The sequence below is a fragment of the Glycine soja genome, chromosome 1, assembly GCF_004193775.1.
Source record: "Glycine soja cultivar W05 chromosome 1, ASM419377v2, whole genome shotgun sequence".
Taxonomy (NCBI): domain Eukaryota; kingdom Viridiplantae; phylum Streptophyta; class Magnoliopsida; order Fabales; family Fabaceae; genus Glycine; species Glycine soja.
The window spans coordinates 12,979,013-13,000,884 of record NC_041002.1 but is presented as its reverse complement, the minus strand read 5'-3'; the positions used below and the strand labels follow the sequence as shown (position 1 = coordinate 13,000,884).

General features: G+C 30.0%; 1 protein-coding gene across 1 annotated transcript; it reads left to right on the top strand.

Moving 5' to 3' along the window:
• Positions 1-1,080: 1,080 nt before the first annotated feature.
• LOC114408810 lies at positions 1,081-1,701 on the top strand. The gene has a single exon (XM_028372022.1). The coding sequence runs from the start codon at positions 1,081-1,083 to the stop codon at positions 1,699-1,701; it is 621 nt and encodes a 206-aa protein (XP_028227823.1).
• The last annotated feature ends 20,171 nt before the right edge of the window (positions 1,702-21,872 follow it).

Sequence of the window (21,872 nt, the reverse complement as noted above, 5' to 3'; positions counted from 1 at the left end):
TTAATTCACAAAAAAATTTAAACAATTAATTAATTAGTTTATTAACATTAAAGGGATAAATAATTTAATAAAATTACTATTAAATGGATATACTGTTATTGCCAATAAGTAAATAAGCTTATTAAGCTTGACATATGGTGACGTCAAATTTATCGTAAATGAAGACGATAAATAAATCATCATGACAATAACATTATGGCTAATTCTTCAAGTGTCAACAACGAGACGAATTTTGTAAACAAATTATGTGATGAAAATTTTTACTTTGTTAAAAATAAGATATTTATATAGTCAAAAGTTGTGAGATTATGGAAGTAAAATTATGGAAGTAAAACTTATCTTTCCTTGATGAGAATAATTTAAATAATATAATTGCATGATTCAAAATTTATTAATATTAATCTGAGGTCAACTTAAGTGGAATTAAAAAATCCAAAAGGTAATATTAGGAATAGTAAATGAATGAATTATAATAATTCATAAAAATATAATTATAGTAATTAAGGCTATTATAAATTTTTAATAATTAATAAATTGAATTATTAAGTGGATTTTTAATTTATATAATACATTAATCAATTTATCTAATATATATATATATATATATATATATATATATATATATTATATCTATATATATATATATATATTAAATTTTATTCTATAGGGCTGATTTTACGTGCCAGTCTCATATTTATGTGAGAGTTTAATTCTGTTTTGGCTTTGTGTATAAGAGAGAGTAACAGAATTTTAAAATTCTGTTATAAGTGCTAGCCTAAGAGTGAAGAGTTGTTACTTTGTTTTGCTTGTATAAAAGGGCAATCATACATCTTAATAAAGTGTTGTTTTCATTCTATCATTTTCAGTCTCTAGTGCTATTCCTAGTGTGTGTGCAATTTTGTGCTTAGAAAACAGTGAGTGATACACAAGTGAATGTGTGAGGGAGTGAATTGCATCTCTTGCAATTGAGTGAAGAACATTGTGTGTTCCAACAATTGGTATCTAGAGCATTGGTTTCAATAGAAGGGGCAAGAATCGCTAAAGAAAGGTTCTTGGAGGTGTTCTTGAAGGAGTTCTTTGATGGTTGCAGTATCTTGCTCAATTCCTGCAAATCTACCAGTTCTCACAGGAAAGAACTATGAAAATTGGAAGATTCAGATCAGGGTGGTGATGCGATTCCAAGGGGTTTGGGAGTTCGTAGAAGAAGGTTATATACCTGTGGGAGAGAGAGCAACAGAGGAACAAAACGCTGCTGATAGAGAAAAAGAAAAGAAAGATTGCAAGGCACTTTTCATTTTGCACCAAAGTGTAGATGCTGCTAACTTTGAAAAGATAGCAATGGCTCAAACCTCCAAAGAAGCATGGGACATTCTGCAGAAATCTCATGATGGAGCCACAAAAACTAAGAAGATCAAGCTGCAAACTCTGAGGAGACAATATGAACTACTACAAATGGAAAAGAATGAATCAGTTGCTGAGTACATCACAAAAGTGCAGACAGTGGTGAATTCAATGAAGGGCTATGGAGAAAAGATAATTGTGCAATCAGTTGTAGAGAAAGTGCTGAGAACCATGCCACCCAAGTTTGACCATATTGTGGTAGCCATCGAGGAATCCAAAAATCTTGAAGAGCTTAGCCTAGAGGAATTGCAGGGATCTTTGGAATCTCATGAACAGAGAATGAATGAAAGGATAAATTAGAAGAAAAGTGAACAAGCCTTGCAAGCACGGTCTAATCCAAAGAAGCATGGTGATAGATGGAAGAAAGACAAAACTGAAGGGAAGAGCAATAAATGGAGGGGAAATCAGAACAGTGATAAAGACCACAAGAAAGGAGGGGGATCCAATTCCCAAAAATCTTCAAATAGAAAGAAGTTTGACAAAAGAAGTATTCAATGCTTTAACTGTCAAAAGTTTGGGCATTTTGCTGATGAGTGTTACAGCAAACCCAATAACAAAAGAGAACCTAAAGGTGATGATGCAAAATTGGCTCAGGAAGAAGATGATGACACTGAACAGGTACTGCTAATGGTAACTACTCAAATTGAAGGGGCAAGTGATAATTGTTGGTACCTAGACATAGGTTGCTCCACTCATATGACAGGAAGAAGAGAGTGGTTTCTCAACCTTGATCAATCTGTGAAGAGCCAAGTCAAATTTGCTGATGATAGAATCTTGACTGCTGAAGGAATTGGGAAGGTCCTTATCAAAACAAAGGATGGAGGTCAGTCTTGCATCACTGATGTACTCTTTGTACCAGGTATGAAAAGTAATCTACTCAGCTTAGGTCAATTATTAGAAAAGGGCTTTATGACTAAGCTTGAAAACAAGATGTTGAGAGTGTTTGACAGAAATCACAAGCTCATTTTGAAGTCCCCTCTTTCAAAAAATAGAACATTCAAAATTGAGATTGATGTGATAGAACAAAAGTGTTTTACTACTACAGTAAACAATGAAGAGTAGTTATGGCATTACAGATTTGGCCATTTAAATTTTAGAGATCTGATTAAGCTAAACTCAAGAGAAATGGTGCTAGGTTTGCCTCAGATCAAGCCTCCTAGTGAAGTATGTGATGGTTGTTTACAGTGTAAGCAATCAAGAAGCACTTTCAAACAAAATGTACCAATCAGGGCAAAAGAGAAACTTGAGGTGATTTACTCTGATGTGTGTGGCCCTATGCAAACTGAATCTCTGGGTGGAAACAAATACTTCATATCCTTTATTGATGAATTGACTAGGAAAGTATGGGTTTACCTAATAAGAAGGAAGAGTGATGTCTTTGAAGTCTTTGAGAAGTTCAAAAATATGGCAGAAAAGCAAAATGGCTCATTGATCAAGATATTGAGAACAGATGGTGGTGGTGAATATGTTTCTACAGAATTTCAAGAATTTTGTGATCAAGAAGGCATAATTCATGAAGTGACTCCTCCCTACACACCTCAACATAATGGAGCTGCAGAAAGAAAAAATAGAACCATAATGAATATGGTAAGGAGCATGTTGAAAGGCAAGAGTCTGCCCAAGTACTTGTGGGGAGAGGCAGTGTCTACAACTGTCTTCATTTTGAATAGGAGCCCTTCAAAGAGATTGGAAGGAATAACACCTGAAGAAGCTTGGAGTGGTGCTAAACCAAATGTGAGCCATTTCAGAATCTTTGGATCACTTTGTTTTAGGCATATCCCAGATCAGTTAAGAAGGAAGCTAGATGATAAAGGTGAATAAATGATCTTACTCGGATATCACTCAACTGGAGGCTATAAGCTATTTGATCCGAAGAGTAAGCAGATAATAATCAGTAGGGATGTGGTATTTGATGAATCTATAAGCTGGAACTGGGAGCAGAATACTGAAATGAAGGAACCTTCAATAATGATAAGGTCAGAAGAGGAAGAAACAAGTGAAGGGAATGGTAATACCACTCAAAGAGAAGTGAGACCCCAGAGAAATGCACCCAAACCAGCTAGATTTCAAGGTTTTGAGATGTTGTCTGATGCTGATGTAAGTGCAGATGGGAATCTTGTACATTTTGCTCTGTTTTCTGAAGCAGAACCAATAAACTTTGAAGATGCTATGACTGATCAAAGGTGGGTTGAAGCTATGACAGAAGAGCTTAAATCTATTGAGAAAAATCAAGTGTGGGAGCTGGTATCTCAACCAAAATCGAAGAAGCCCATTGATGTGAAGTGGATCTATAAGATTAAGACAAATCTAGAAGGCAAGGTGGTCAAGTATAAAGCTAGACTTGTGGCTAGAGGATTTTTACAGAAAGCTGGGATTGACTACAGAGAGGTGTTTGCACCAGTTGCTAGAATTGAGACTATTAGAACAGTAGTGACAATTGCTAGCCTAAAGAATTGGACAATGCACCAACTAGATGTGAAGTGTGCTTTCTTAAATGGTCCTCTTGATGAGGAGGTCTATGTGACTCAGCCACCTGGATTCTCTATAGCTGGCCAAGAGTCAAAGGTTCTCAGGTTGAAAAAAGCTCTTTATGGACTTAAGCAAGCCCCAAGAGCTTGGAACAAGAAAATTGACAGTTTTATGATGAAAATTGGCTTTGATAAGTGTAGCTGTGAGTTTGGAGTCTATGTAAGATCCAAATCAGTAGGTAATATCATTATTATATGCCTCTATGTGGATGATTTGTTGATCACTGGTGGTAATGAAAGTGAGATAGCAGAACTGAAAAGGGAATTGATGAGTGAGTTTGAAATGACTGATATGGGGGTTCTATCCTATTTCCTTGGATTTGAATTCAAGAAGACTGAGAGAGGTATTTTGATGCACCAGAGCAAGTATGCAACAGAAATATTGAAGAGATTCAACATGGTTGAACGTAATTCAGCAGCAACACCAACAGAGGCAGGTCTTGTACTTGAAAAGGAGGGCAAGGAAGACAAAGTCGATGCAACTGAGTTCAAACAGATTGTTGGTTCTCTCAGGTACTTGTGTCATTCAAGACCTGATTTGGAATTTGCTGTTGGACTGGTAAGTAGATATATGAAAGGACCCAGAATTCCTCATCTCCTAGCTGCCAAGAGGATTCTAAGGTTCATAAAAGGGACCATCAATGCTGGAATTTTATTTCCAAATAAAGACAATAGCAACTCAGAGGAATTGATGGGATATACTGATGCAGATTGGGGAGGAGACAGAGATGACAGAAAGAGTACTACAGGTTACATATTCATGTATGGTGCAGCACCAATATCGTGGTGTTCTAAGAAGCAATCCATAGTGGCTCTATTAACATGTGAAGCTGAGTATGTTGCAACTGCAATGAGTGCTTGTCAAGCTGTCTGGTTGGACACATTACTACAAGAATTAAAAATCAAGGAGAGTGATGGAGTGAAGCTTTTTGTGGATAATAAGTCAGCTATAAGCCTGTCAAAGAATCCAACTTCTCATGGTAGAAGCAAACACATAGAAACAAGGTTTCACTATCTTAGGGATCAAGTGAACAAAGAGAAATTGAAAGTGGAGTACTGCTGCACATTTGATCAACTTGCTGATATTTTAACTAAACCCCTCAAAGGGGAGAGGTTTAAAATGTTAAGGGACAGAATTGGCTTGATGGACTTAGGAGATCAGAATTAAGGGAGGGTGTGAGAGTTTAATTCTGTTTTGGCTTTGTGTATAAGAGAGAGTAACAGAATTTTAAAATTCTGTTATAAGTGCTAGCCTAAGAGTGAAGGGTTGTTACTTTGTTTTGCTTGTATAAAAGGGCAATCATACATCTTAATAAAGTGTTGTTTTCATTCTATCATTTTCAGTCTCTAGTGCTATTCCTAGTGTGTGTGCAATTCTGTGCTTAGAAAACAGTGAGTGATACACAAGTGAATGTGTGAGGGAGTGAATTGCATCTCTTGCAATTGAGTGAAGAACAGTGTGTTCCAACAATTTATTCCTTAAAAAATATTAAATAATTTTTTTTATTTTTAATGTCTAAGAATCTATATTATACAAAAATAATATACAGAATCAAATTATTTCATAACAATTACACTACACGTAAATAAAATTATTTTTATTTTTAATGATATGCATTTTAGGAAACAATTCAACTTAAAATGAGATTAATCAAAATAAAATTAAATACATAATGAAATATAATCTTCATTTAATAATATAAATAATTTAAATCAATATTTGATATGACAGTTATTTCTGTTAGTAGTTAATAGAAAATTGGGAAAACATTTTTGGGCGTATTTTAAATTTAAATGAAAACAATTTATTACAATATTTATTCTCGGAAACATAATAAAAAAGGAAACTCTTTTTTAAAATATTTAAATTTAAATAAGATGAATTTGGGAATACACCTAGGAAGTATGAATCATACATATCAATTTTTTTAATGCCCATATCAATTTTTATTATGACTAAAAAAAACTGAATTTGGAAACATATATAATATGTAATAATAAAAAGATTTAAAAATTAAGATAAATTTTGAAACTCTCTTTAATGAGTTTTAGGGGGGTGTATTGGATTGGGATTTTGAGAGAATATTTTGACAAAAACAATCTTGAAGATTTTAAAAGATTATGTGGGATTGTATTGATTTTGTGGGATTTTAAAAGATTTTTTTTAAAAGACTTTTTACAATCAGGATTCTTAACCCAAGATTTTAATGGATTTCTAACACATATTTTTAAGATTTCAAAGTACTTTATGGATTTTTAAGATTTTGAAAGATTAATACATTTTAAACAAAAAAATAACGGAAGTTACAAAAGTGAATGAAAAATATGATAAATAAATTATAATGTTTGAATAAAGAAAATAAAAACGATAGAAATTTTAAACCTTTTAATAATAAAGTCATTATTGCCTAAAAAAATAATAACAAAGTGATTCTCACTTCATGTTCGCCTAATTATTAGCATTTCTCCACATATCTGAACCTATATTAGTCCTCCATATATTAGCATCTTCTCGTTCCTGCTCTTGTGTTTGAACAAAGTGATTCTCGTTCCTCCACATGTTAGCATTTTCCATAAAAATAATACGCATATATCATAAAATCATTTAAAAAAAAACTATTAACAAAATAACAATAATAATAACACAATAACAATTAAAAAATTATTAACACAATAATAATAATAATAACACGCTGTCAAAAAAATAATAATAACACATTAATAATTAACATTTTAATAATAACACAAGAAAATAATAATAATAATAATAATGGACGTTGTAAAAAAACAAGTTGAAGAAACAGAAAAAAAAAAGAGTTTTTTTATTTTGATTTGCATATACAGTACTAAAAAAAAGCAATATGAAATCTTGATGCATATCAATTGCCATTCTTTTGATGCATATTCATTGCCTAGACGTTGAAAACAATATGAATACGAAATCTTGAAGCATATACAGCACCATTTTCTTTTGATTTGCGTAATATACATATAGTATGAACAATATTGACTATCGATTGCCATTAAAAAAATAGGTAAAATTGATTGAAAAGTTGTAAGAGAATGAATCTGGTAGTGGTTTGTGTCTTGTTCGGCAGGAGAAGAAAAAGTCTTTGGAAGATTATGAAAAGTCTCAAGGGTTTGGGTGAGATTGTTGGAGGAGTATTTTATGTGTATTTCTAACTAAAAAGTCTCTCAAAATCCATTCCACAAAAGAATCCATCAAAATCTATTTACTTTTGAATACCAAAAGACATTTTAAAAGTGGTAAGAAATCTCAATTGAAAGTTTATTACCCATATAGTGAATGTTGTTTAAATTACTTAATTGTTAGTAGACTTAATTTATATAAAAAATAATTAAAAAAGTAAATATTAAACATTTGAAATTGATAGGGAGAATAAAATCATGAATCTTTTAAAAGTGTAGGAAAAAATATTTCAATTAAAAAATAAAAAGACTAAAATCATATATTTTTAAAAGTGAGGACAAAATATCTCAATTAAAAATAAAAGGTCTAAAATCACAAAATTACAAAAATAAGAGGAAAAAAATTATATTTTAAGATAAATTTAAAAACATGAACATTATTAATATTTTTATATAATAAATTTATTATATATTAATAATCTTAATATATAAAAGAATATTTGATTTAATGGAATGATGTCAAATCACAATCCGATATTCATTTTTTACAAAAATATTAAATGTTATTATTCAATTTAGTTATTAATTCAAATAATTATTATTCTATTTTATGCCCCTATATAAATGGAACCAATTCTATAAAAATAGTAATTATAATTAAATAATTTTAAATTTACTACCTGATTATTTTAATTTTTAACAAATCAGTCCATCAAATCTTAAAAAAAATAATTCTATCATAATAAATAAAAAATAATTATTTTCATCAATTATGTTTGACTGACCATTAGCCTAATTACACGTTTCTAATGGTATTTAATATTTCCCTCCAAAATGTAAATATTTTCATTTTTGTTTCATAATAACAAATTATTATATAAAAAAAATGAAAAACAACAATTTAAATTATTAAACAGTTTTAATATTATCAATAACTAATTATGCAGTCAAAAAAATAATCAGTTAAAAAAGAATGTTTTGCCACATATATTTCATCCTAAATTCCATTTATTTTTATTTTTAATTCATAAAACTGATTACTAAATTTAATTATAGTAATTGGTTTCAAAAAAATATTTAATTATATTAGTTAATTACATAAATGATAGTAATTATGACGGTTATAACAAGTATATATTCTAATTAAGTAGGTTTTTTAGGAGATCAGTTATATATTTTTTATAATTATGGAAATTTTTTATTATAACAAATTACAGTAATTATAGTAATTATCACAATTATAACAAGTATTATCTTAAATAATTTTTTTAATAGATGTTTGTATTCTCAAGTTTTTTTATTACGAGTTATGGCAAAAAATTATCGCTTTTTCCGCCACAATTTCATCATAAATATCTATAATTCTATCATTATTATCTCCATGATAATTAATTACATAAATTATAGTAATTATTATGATTATAAAAAGTATATATTATAATTAAGTAGTTTTTTTCAGAAGATAATTTATATATTTTTTATAATTATGGAAAGTTTTTTCATTATCACAAATTACAGTAATTATAGTAATTACGACAATTATAACAAGTATCATCTTAAATATTTTTTTAACAGATGTTTGTATTCTCAAGTTTTTTTATTACGAGTTATGGCAATAATTATCACTTTTTCCCCCCACAACTTTATTCTAAATATCTATAATTTTATCATTATCATCACAGTTATTTTATTATCATGATTTTATTGTATAATTTAAATTATTATTCATATATTAACCATTAAAATAATTTTAAAAAATTATTCATATAAATTATAAAATGTGAATTTATTACCTAACGAAACACCAGAAATTAAATTAGTTAGTTTTGTAAAACTCTTACTTTTGATAATATGTTTTACCAAATTACCACTTTTCTAAAAATATCCTCAAATGTCCCTGAATTACTTCCAAAAGCTGAAATATTAAGGTTAAATTAATTTTTAATCTTTTAATTTATTTTTTTATTTAATTTGATCCTCATATTTTTAAAATTGATTCTATTTAATATTTTACTTTTTTATTCAATTTGATCTTTTAATTTTTAAAATCAATTTAATCTCGCCCTTTGAGTATTTTGGTTGGTTTGTTGTCTAAATTTGATTTTATTATTTAAATGTGTGTTTTGTGACGATTTAAAATCATCATTAAATAATTTTGAACAATCATAAATTATATTTCTTAACATTAATTTAGATGATAAAATTAAATTGAATCAAATTTAAAAATTAAATAATCACATTAGAATTAGAACTAAAAAGTATACGAGAGGTAAAATAAAGATCCGGTTAAAAAAAAGTGTGTAGGATTTAATATAATTTAGTCCTTTTAGCCTTTAGGGTTTAAATTATCAAAGTTTGGGCATTTTTATTTGACGCAAGACTAGGGAGAGAGGAGAATCAGATCCTACGAAAGATTACGTAGTATAGTGAGAAAGATCTTTCTCACTATATGTGAATAAAAGTGGACCATTAGATTATTTTAAGGTAAATAGTCATTTTTATTTTTGAATGTGTAATTTGTTAATAGATGTATCTTTGAAGGATGAAAATATAAAATTTAATATCCGAGAGTGTAAAAAGTGCAACAAATATATTCAGTAATTAACTTCTATCCGTCACTTAATAAAATAGCCTACGCGACACAGAAGAACAACAAATTTGTTAGTGATATAATTGTCAATGTCATCTCTAATTGCTAGTATAGGATCATATTTGTCATATAATATTTTTTTGACTTTTTTCTTTCCACTCCTTTAACAAATGCGTGATAAAAATATAAAATTTAGTCCTCAAAAGTGTAAAAAGTGCAACAAATATATCCAAACGTTAATAGTAGATTGTGACTAATTATTTTAATTTGAAAAAATTTATAATGATTGCGACAAATTCTTTTAACAAACTCGTAAATTAAATTGAGTCTGAAAGAAAAAAGAATACTCGTTTTATAAACTATAAATAATTTTTTAACATTTTCATGTTTGATGAAATGTACAAGTAAAAAAATGTTTATTGTAAAACATTATACTTATATTAGATCCATGAATAATTTTTAGGGAAAATTGTAATTGCAATGACACTTTTAATTTGTAAACAACACTTACCTCCTTGGGAATGATTTTTTTAAGGTTATAATTTTTTAAATGATCAGTCAATAAAAAAATAATTGTGTATGATTTAAAAAAATAAAAATCAACAAACTTTTATTATAATTTATAATTTGATGTCATTGCATATACTGATAGACATTCATATTTTATTATGAAAATTTATAAATAAAACAACAACTAAATAAATAGTATTTGATTAAATAGAAACAATGATTTTCTTATCATTTTACAGTCAAATTTCTTTTTTTTTTTGTGTTGATAATATTTATTTAAGAGTTAACAACTAAAGGAATAATTTTATTTTATTTTGTAGTTGAAGTGAAGCAAGAAGAATTAAGCAATAAAAATTTACTTCTATTGGTAATATTTTATGCATGTCTCAACCGTTGATTAAACTTACAAAATATATAATGGAAATAGACACTTATCGGTGTGGTATAATTCTCCCAATTTTTTTTTTGCAATAATTATAAATTTTTCAAAATTATAATAATTAGTCCAATCTATTATTAACGTCTGAATATATATGTCGCACTTTTTACATTTTTGGAAATTAAATTTTGTATTTTTATCTTTGAGGGACACATTTGTCAGCGGAGTGAGAAGACGAAAAGTCAATAAAATATTATATGACAAATATATCCCTATGCTAACAATTAAAGATGATCACGTTGACAATCATTTCAGTGACAATGTTTACACTTTTGGAAATTAAATTTTGTATTTTCAGACACATTTGTCAACGAATTACACATCCAGGGGACAAAAAGTGATTATTAACCCATCATTTTATTTTCAAAATCAACAATTTAGATATTTTTAATTTTTGTTTTTTTTTTTCACTTTTTATATCTTCTTTCCAAAATTAGTCCTCTTCCTCTCTCTCTCTGATGCTATCTGTCCTTTGTCAAACTTGTGCAGCCACCGCACCTCTGTCAAACCCCCACCACAAGGCGGTGGTGCTGCCGCCACCACTTTGATGATTTACCTTTGTTGTTAATGGGAATATTAGACGAAGAGCAAGAGAGGGAAGGAGAGTGATCTGCGGTGGCATAGCCTTGAGCTTCTCTCTCTTCTTCTTCCCTTCGTTTTCTACTCCCATCACGTCAAAGCTCTGCCATCTCCACCATCGCCGACAATGAACACTTCACCATACCTGGCGACCGCAACACCACCTCCAAGACTGCTCCGCTGCGAGTCCTGACTATGGTCTCTCGCATAATGACATGCTCACTCTCTTGAAAAAAGTGCAATTCTGATGGCGACAAAATACATAATGATGGTGGCGATGTCAAGGAAGGAGAGGAATTCAAGAACCGTGATGATGAACTGATCCTTGGTCTTGGAGTGTTCATTCTTTCTCTTCTTCTCCAATTCAAATGCTCTTCTCTTTAATGTTTCTGATGAGACAAAATGGTGAGTAACGGAGGAGTTTAAGGTAGATGAAAGAAAAGAAAAGAAAAAGATAAAATAAATAAAAAAATAAAACAAATCTTAACTTTTAAAATAAGTTAATATAATAATTTAAATTTTTAACGGTGAGATCAGGATGACAAGATTGTGCAGCAGCTGTGATGGATATGGGATGGGACTGCAGCCTCCAGTTCTGCACGTAAAAAGATTCTACCTCACGTGACACACACCCCATCAGTGATTTCACTATTCATTTACTTACTTAACCCTACTTTTCTTTCCTACCTTTCGCTCGCTACTTGACTTCTACTCCTGTGCCGTGTGCATGGCTGCTACACTAGTCTACACTCTACACTTGTCAAAAATTTCTTATGTTTTTTTTTTCTTTTCCTTTTAAGAAAACATTTGAATCGAATTTGAATATGGGGTTGATGCGGAACAAAATAATTACATACGAGAAAGTTAATTAAAATTTGCACACTTAAATTTAGATTAAAAATTTGTAAAATGAATTTATAAAAATATCTCAAATTTAACTTTTTTAGAATTAAGTTGCAGACAAAATTTTATTTTTAAATATGTTTTTAGTGTTAATCAAACATAACTCTAAATTAATTTTTCTTTTAAACGTCCTTAAAATCTAAACATACCCTTAAATAATTTCTGCCAAATTATCTAGTGTTTGGTGTCAATATTTTGTCTCTTTGAACAGATGGAAAATTCAGATATTAAAAAGTTTCCAGTTTATGAATTATATATATGGATAAAAGATTATTGGGCCAAATCCTCCTTCAATTGACAACGAAATCACTTTCTCTCTTTTTGTACAGTTAATTGCCAGAAATTTGATAAAAGACGCCATGAATAGAAGATTTGAATATTCGATAATTATGACTATATTCCGCAGATTATTTTAATTAATTTTTATTTTTTATTAATTAAAAAAATTGTTTTATTTTGGTAAATAATTTTTGATATTTTTTAAAAATGTTTCTTAAAGTAGTATTTTTTAAAATGTCAGCTCCTAATTATTTATTTTTTATTATCTTTTTATCCTTCAAATATTTATTAAAATTTTCTTATTATTCCTTTTAAATAAAATATAATTTTATTATTTATTTGTTGTATTTCAATCATCTTCCTACACATTTTTTATTCTATTTTATTTTAACCATTATATTATTTATAATATTTAATTTATTATTTCAACATTATCAAGAAAATTTACAATGATAAATATTAAATTTATTTTTTTAATATTTTTTGAATAATTTTATATTATACAATTTATTTTAACTAATACGTTAATTAACATAATAAAAATATAATTTTTACTTAAGTGTAAGTTTTTATACTTTATTTTAAACTTGATTAAAAAGTGTGGAAGTAATGTCTTCCAAGGTTATTTTGATGATGCCAAAGAATCAAGAGTTAAGCAAATTCTAAAGATTTAAGAATCAAGATTCAAGACTCAAGATTCAAGAATCAAGAGAAAACTTAATCAAGATAAGTATTAAAAAGGTTTTTCAAAATATTGAGTAACACAAGAAGTTTTCACAAAATTATTACCAAAGAGTTTTACTCTCTGGTAATCGATTACCAGAAGGTAGCAATCGATTACCAGTAGCCATCATTGTTTTCAAAACTGATTTATAGAGTTGTAATCGATTACCATGGGCATGTAATCGATTACCAATGTTTTAAAACGTTAGATTTCAAATTTCAAGAGTTACAACTTGTGTTTAAACATTTTCAAATCATTTTAAACTTGTGTAATTGATTACACAATACTTGTAATCGATTATCAATTTCTAAACGTTTTAATTTTCAAATTTAAACATGAAGAGTCACATATGTTGATGTGTAATTGATTACACCTTGATGGTAATCGATTACCAGTGATTGATTTCAAAAAATAATTTCCAAAAGTCTCAATTCTTCAAGTGACTTGTTTCTGAAGATTTTTTTTTCAAAAGTCACAATTTTTAAAAGGTGACTAGTTTTAAAGAAATTGCCAATAGTCACAAACTTTAATTTGAGTCATCAAGAGATTATAAATATGTGACTTTGACATGAATTTCTCAACATCTTTCAAACAATTTTTCTCTTCATCTTTCAACAAGTTTTCATAATGTTTTCTACAGAACTTTCTAATTCATTTCTCTTTATCTTTCTAAAAGTTTTTGTTCAATCTTTTCTCTTTCAAGAAAAGTTCTTTGATAAAAAAACTTGTGCTATTCTTTTTCATTCTCTTCTCCCTTTGCCAATAGAATAGAAGGACTAACCGCCTGAATTCTTTTGTGTTTTTCTTCTCCCTTTGCCAAAAGATTCAAAAGACTAACCGCCCGAGAATTCTTTTGTTTCCCCTTACAAAGATTCAAAGGACTAACCGCCTGAGAATTCTTTGTCCCAACACATTGGAGGGTACATCCTTTGTGGTACAAGTAGAGGGTACATCTACTTGAGGATTGTTATACTGAGAACAAGAAAGGGTACATCTCTTGTGGATCAGTTCAAGTGGAGGGTACATCCACTTGGTTTTTCAAAGAGAACAAGGGAGGGTACATCCCTTGTGGATCTTTGGCTTGCAAAAGATTTTACAAGGTTGAAAGAAATCTCAAGAATCGGTTGGTTGCTTGGGGACTGGACGTAGGCACGGGTTATGGCCGAACCAGTATAAATCTTGTGTTTGTCTTCTTCTTCCATACACTCTTTAATTTCCGATGTGTACTTTTAATTGTCGCTTTTATTTTTGGTTAAGTTTTTATTTCTGTTCTTTACTTTCTTAACTTTGTAGTAAAAGCCTAATTGAATCTAGTAGCATTAAGAATGATACATTTTTTAATTAGTCAAGACACATTAATAATTAATTCAATCCCTCTTCTTAATTATTCCAAGGCCACTTGATCCAACATTAAGATATAGTATAAGATTAATATTAAATACATAAAATGAAAATTATAATAATTAAAACAAAAAATATAATAAAAATAATTTATCTATAAATAAAAAATTACAAGAGTTTAAAATTAATTAAAAAAACTAAAATTATAACACCTTAAAAGATATTTTTATGCATAAAATAAAACTGAAATTTATATAAATATTTTTATTCCTGCCATTTTATATTCTTTAGTTACTTTCACAAATAATTTTATCGAACACTTATTATTTAATAAGATAGTTTAAAAGCATTTAACTATCAAGTAGTTGTTCAGGTTTTTAATTTTTAATTAATTTTACCAAACATAACCTATGTTTGGGATGATTACTTTTACGTATCAAGTGAAAAAAACATTCATTTTAAACATATTTTAACATGATAAAATTTTATTTTTATATTCCTTTTGACACGTCTCTTTAACAGACATTCTAGGCTTAAATATAATTTTGATTTTTTTATTTTACTCCGTCCATAGTTTTAATCCCTCTATTTTAAAATTAAAACATTTGATCCTCTTATTTTAAAAAATCCACAATTTTGATCTCCCTATTTTAAAATACAAATATTTGGTTCCTGTATTTTAAAAAATATGTAATTTTGGTCCTCGTATCTTAGAAAATCCACAATTTTGGTTTAATATTTAATTTTTCCTACATTTTATTTTTTATTTTTTATACTTTGTAATTAATTAAATTATTTCTTGACGATATCTTAATTGAATATGTTAGGTTTATGATTCAATTAGACAAAAAAAAAAAGAAATAAAATATTGACAAAATTAAGAATTTGATCAAAATTATAAATTTTCTAAAATAGGAGGACTAAATGTTTTTATTTTAAAATGAAAGGTCCAAAATCACATATTTTTTAAAATAAGAGGACCAAATATCTCAATTTTAAAATAGAGCGGTCAAAATTGTGGATTGAACAAAATAGGAGAACCATAATTGCATTTAAGCCTACATTCTATTGTTGATTAAGATTTATTAAAAATTATTAAATCATAAGTGAAGCTTTATAATAAAAAGTAAGATCCACAAATTTTCAATAAATTTTATAAAGAATGTGTTGCTAGCATTTATTTTAGATTTAAATATACTTTTGATTCTTATATTTTACTTTATTTTTGGGTTTATTCCTTTTGTTTCATTTCTTAAAATTGTTCCTAGATTTCATTTTTTTTAAATTATCCCTTATGATTTAAAATTGCTAATGTGACTAACAATTGTTAACACCAACAAGTGTTACATTAGGAAAAAATGACATAACAGGTGTTATGTTAACAAAAAAAATGTCAATGTCAACAAAAGTTTTACATCATTTGAAACTAAAGAAGATAATTTACTAGGATTAAAAATAATATATATATATATATATATATAATTTATAAGGACAATGACATTTACATGGATGAAAAGATATTTAAACCTTACATTAAATATTAATATAAAATAAATGCTTAAATATGAAATAGAGCTATTTAAAAACTCTATTATGAAACACTACTAGAGAATGAAGATTCTACATCGGTTATTTGGGATAATCTACAGTAGTTGACGACTGTCGTCACAGGGGACGTCGTCAAATGTGGTAACCTATTCTACGACGATTGCCCATGATCGTCTTAGAATGTCCTGACATTCTACATCGGTCGTTAACACGCGACCGTCTTAGAATGATCATCCTTCTACATCGGTCCTTCATAGAAGACCGTCGTAGAATGGTGGTCATTCTAAGACGGTTGCATCTTAACGACCGATGTAAAATGCTAGGACATTCTAAGACGGTGGCCTCTGAGAACCGATGTAGAATGCCAAGGCATTCTAAGACGGTTGTGTGTTAATGACTGATATAGAATGCCAAGGCTTTCTAAGATGGTGGCCCGATGTAGAATGCCAAGGCATTTGACATCGGTCGGTCTTGTTAGAACCGATGTAGAATTCCTGATTTTTTATTTTATTTTTTTAAATTAGAGCTACCTTTTTTTGTATTTATAGAGTTGAAATAAGGTTCAACTACCTTTTTTTGGAGCTACCAAATATTAGACATGGAAGATAAAACCAAAAAACAATAAATAGTATACAACTGCAGGCTGATCAAAGCTACATGGTGTTTTTAGTTTTAAAGACAAATGAACCACAATAATAAAAATAGAAGCAAAGGCAAGCCAACTTTATAGGTTCTTGGGAGCACAAGTTATCAAGCTTGGGAATTAAGGTAAAATGGACATGGCCAATTTCAATAGTCTCCACATAAGTTTGGTCCTCTAAGTATAAGCTTCAGGGTGGGCCATAAGTTTGTCAAACCCTGGTTCATCAGGTCTTCTGGTTTAGGCAGTAGTCAGGCTGTAGGCTTCATAGATCTCAGTTGTTTGGGTGGTAAGGGAAAGGGAACAAAGGGAAAAAAAGAGAATAAGAATTCTAAATGGGCACTGGTCAGGTTAAGATATCAATCTCTTACATACTAATGACATTGTTCTAAATCTAAATTATAGGAAGTTGCCAGATAAAAGATAAATGCATTTATGAACATTGCATTCTACCTGCATGAACCACCGAGTCTAGTAAGCATGGTTTCTCCTCCTAGAAACACCACTCTGACTTGACAACCTGAAAACAGGTACTAAATATCGGAGTTGATGAATTCAAGAATACCCATAACAAATTGTCAGTATATGAATGACCTCTTCAGAAACAAGAAAGAATAAAGAAAGTAGGAATGTAAGGTAACTTAATTCTGGAAAATGGCATTTTAGAAAACACTTAAAAGTAAGGATATTTAAGTTAAAATTATTATTTTAAAATACTGATACATCCTCTCAAAAATTTTCCCACTTTATGGGTTGCAAATTGGGTTAACCACTCTGGCCCACTATAGCCCTTACCCTAATCAGGGGCCTTTTACACAACCCACTTAGTCAGGAAGTTGGACAGGACTTAAATGGGGGTCAGCCCACAACGCATGCAAAAAGAAAGGTTGATATGCCAACAGTAACACCACTTTGGCTCTCATTGCTCAACACTCAAACTCCATTTTCAAACAAAAATATATATTTGCTGCTGACAAAATATCTGCATTTGATAGTTTTAATTCAATATTTTAAAATTTAGCTAAGATCTTTGGTATTTATATGAAAACAATTTATTTTAAATATAGTATGGCAAGATTAACTTTTTAATTAATATAACTTCTATATACAATGCTAAGTACCACACAATTGAAAACAAGTTGTGGAAGGAAACATCAGAAAATAAAAAGACCAAAAAAAATTAATTTATAATTTTCTATAAAATAAATACACCGATAAACAGGCACAAACCAAATCTACATTATTGTACTTATAAGAAGCTTCCATAATAGAAGTTTCAACAAGATTAATAGTAGAATCCAACCCTTCAGTCCTTAAATTAGATCACAACAGAAATCAAAGATTCAACTAAAGAGCAATTATCTTATGTTAGGTACTAAGGTTCATCTTCAAAGATTATAAATTATATTCATCTAAGATGAAAATTATAGGAAAAATAAAAGAAAGAAAAAACTCAAGCAAGAAGTTAGACATCAGGGAAGATTGATTACCCAACAGTACTAGACCGTCTCAAAGAATAACTTCCATAAGCTCTATAAGCATTGTTGCTTCCAAGCTACAGATGTATGAAACAATAAATCAAACATAGAACATGAGGAAACAATTTGACAACTTGAAAGACTTTGGCACATGTAAATCTTATCCTAAACTTGTGTTCGACTAGATAGAAGTACCTGAGAACCACCATAGCTTCCATAAATGTCACCACTTGCTAAATCACTTCGCATTCGCAAGAGGAAACAACGTTGTCTTCTTTCTTGCTTTCTACTATAGCCTCCATTGTCCGCTCATTTGATGATGGTGCAGCAGTAGGAACGAAAAACTTCACATTGGCAGCCAGAGCTGGTTTCATGGATGGAACAGAAGGGGACTAAAACAAGTTTGCAGAGGTTCCATCACCTTGGTTGAAGGTGTCAACATACCTGTATTATCCATAAAACATTATCATCAATATTATGCCTTTCAAATTTTGTTGAGGACTGAAATTGATGAATAAGAAATAAATCCTGAACCTAAAAAAAAAAAAAATCTCTTGTTTTTGGAAACTGAGCTAATTGCACAGAATAGCTAGAACCCTGTCTTGGGGTTCGACCAATATCCGGCTTATAAATACTTCTATTAGGCTTTGCCATTCTATTACTGTCAGTTGTCCAGTCACTTATCGGTTCCATTGAAGCAGATGGAGCCAATGACATTGTTGATTGGCTAGAGGATACTCTAGGTGCCATATTTTGTTATAGATGTTCACTTCCATGAACAATTCCCTGTGATGACGAAGGGGCAGACAGTCGTAAACCACCAACAACTCGATGTGCAGTGCTATAAAAAAAGTTGAGCAATTTGCCAACTAATTTTGCAGGAGCTAAATTTGCAGCATATCCACCCTAAACACTAAATAAATAAAAACATGATAAGTATCAAGACTACCAAAATAATGAAGATTTAATAAGGGACAAGGAAGTACCTGTTGGTAAATTCTAATCCTCTCCTCAAGAGATACTGCTAATTGCTTCCACAATTCTAGGTTTTCCAGCACAACCGGTTTTCAAGGATTTCAGTAGTGCTTGGCAGTACCTGAAATCAAGTAATAACAAAAAGAGATCATATAAAAAGTAACATCACAATTAAAATAAGTTTAAATGAACTTACTTCAATGAGTCTGAAACCTTTCCCACTTCAGCAAGCATAAATGCATATATAAGCTTATATGGCTGAAATGGATGCAAAGTAAACTGAGAGTTTCCAACCACCTTTGAATATTCATATAACTCGGTCCTCTGTCCAAGTACCAATCAGGTAAGAATATGAAAGCAACATACTGAATCATATTTGAATATGTTCTTTTAAGAAAACAACATATCATGAGGTTGCACAAGTATAACAAACAGATGGGTTAATTAAAAACTTACAAAACAAAAGGTTTAAGTAAAAATAAATAAAATAATTTCATTTGAAGATAAACCTAGAAATAAAGAGCGAACTAGAACAGACAAATGCCCATCTTTTAAGCATGTAGACAAAATAACAAATATAGTCCAAAATATGAAACAACCTAATCCGAGTCAGAGACAACATTTGGCAGATGGACGCAACACAACATACGCAATATTTTGTGAGAAAGGAACTAAAAATATTTATATTCAATAGAAAATCTAATCCAAAATTTATGGAAGAAACAACTTAAGAACTGAAGAGATTTCAAATTACTTGGATAGCCTCTGGACTAGCATAAGTTCGAGGACATTTCCAGTGATTTGCTCCAATTAGATAGAGTCTTGCGCTATCTGAGTATGACTCAAAGTTTGCTTCATCAACTAAATAGCAGATGTGTGCGGCAGTAATCAAGCTAAAGAGTCTTAAATGAGAAGCAAAATGAAAAAGTACAAAAGTCATTAAAGAAAATAACTAAAAGATAGACAATTGTACCTCACTTCTTTCCTTCCACAAGCAATCACCTAGGTGAATAATTACAAGTTCATCACCTTTGGTTCTATTTGCAGTTATTACAGCCAGATTCTCCTCCCAATCATCAAGCATACCATTGGATCCAACCTGAAATGGAAAAGCAACAACAAAAGTTTGAGCTTACCAATCAAATAGAAACCAATAACCTTTGAAACTAGTGAAGCAACGTAACTATATGCTCATTATGCAATGACTAAGCACGAGTCTCTGCCTTTTGACGTGCAATATCAAGGGATTGAACAACCTGAAATTCATCACCAGCAATTAGAACATTATTCATTCGAATAACCTGTAGAGAAGCATAGAAGACACAACAAAAAATTTTGACCTAGGTTAAATTTTGGCATCTATCAAGAGCCTGACAATCCACATGGCTCTTAAAAAGTGGTTCATGAAGGTAACTATGCTTAAGAAGTAAGATATAGACAAAAATAGGGCATCCTTTTAAAAGCACAAGAAACAAATCAAGGAAAAACAATTTAGTGATAATTAGTAATTATCTCCAAAGAAATTCATCGGCGCAATACATTTCATTCTCATAGTATCTCATACAATCATATTTTAGAGCATGAAATTGAGCATTACCTCATGAAAAAATTCCTGACTAGCAAGTCCACGACGTTTTTTGATAGCTACAAGAATCCCATGCTGCAGTAAACCCTTGTATACCTCTCCAAATTTCCCTTCTCCAATCAAATTCATGTCACTGACCTGACCTATAGTCAATTATTGTGGCACAACAAAAAAACTTATCCTATGGGGATAAGTTCAAATTGTAATGCATTCTAAAAATGGGAAAAACATGAGCTAAGGTAAATAAATACTAAACACACATTTAATAATGTCGAATTAAATGTTCCGAAAATAATTATTCATCAACCATAAACAATGAAAAATGTTCTATTGCAAACATTAATGTGCCTATGTCATCTAAATTTCAGTGACATCCATCTTTTGAACTTCTAGAAAATAGGTTGCCCATTTCTTGCGTAGTGTCGTCATGGTGTCCTTGTCTAATGGTGTTCCATTTGAAAACCACTACAAGTTTTTAAAAACATCTTGAGTAAACTTAGCTAGATGTTCGCGATGCTTCCTCTTCTCCTCCATGAGTTTCTTGTCAAGCAGATCATAACCCCCTCGAGATAGTAAGTGGAGGCAATAATTGTATTTCTGTATTTCCTACGCCTTCTTACGTGTTCCCTTACAAACATAATCAAGAAATTATGTTACATAACAATACAACAAATATATGTTTGAATCCATTTTTCAATATAACAAAAAATCACTAACCTGCCAATTTGGGGTTTGGCGGCTTTTTGCAAATTCCGCCCAGGTGGCTGGATCAATACCATATTTCACTGTAGGATCACTTATTTTTTGACCCTCATTGTCAAAATAGACAAATTTAGATAACAATGAAGACTTAAATTGCGTCCATCTAGTTGCCATAGTAGACATGACCTGGTTTTTCGCATTGTCACGTTTAGGGATGTCATATTTTCACTGCACAAGAAATCAGTAAATTACACCAAGTTAATCAGTCATTTAAAACTTACTTATAAAGACAACGATAAACATACGCCATATTAAAAGGACTTACCAAGATGTCTTCCCAAATTAGCTTCTTTAGATCGTCAGAGACAAAATTCCAATTGGAGTGGACAGTTGGTATTTTTTTCTCTTGCCACCACCCATAGGTAACTGTGAAATTTTTCTTTGTGGGGACCCGATCCTCTCCCAGTAGCAGGATTGACGTTAACAACTGGTCGTGGATG

Coding starts and splice junctions, on each gene's coding strand:
- LOC114408810 (XM_028372022.1), top strand. CDS start 1,081: ATGGTTGCAGTATCTTGCTCAATTCCTGCAAATCTACCAGTTCTCACA.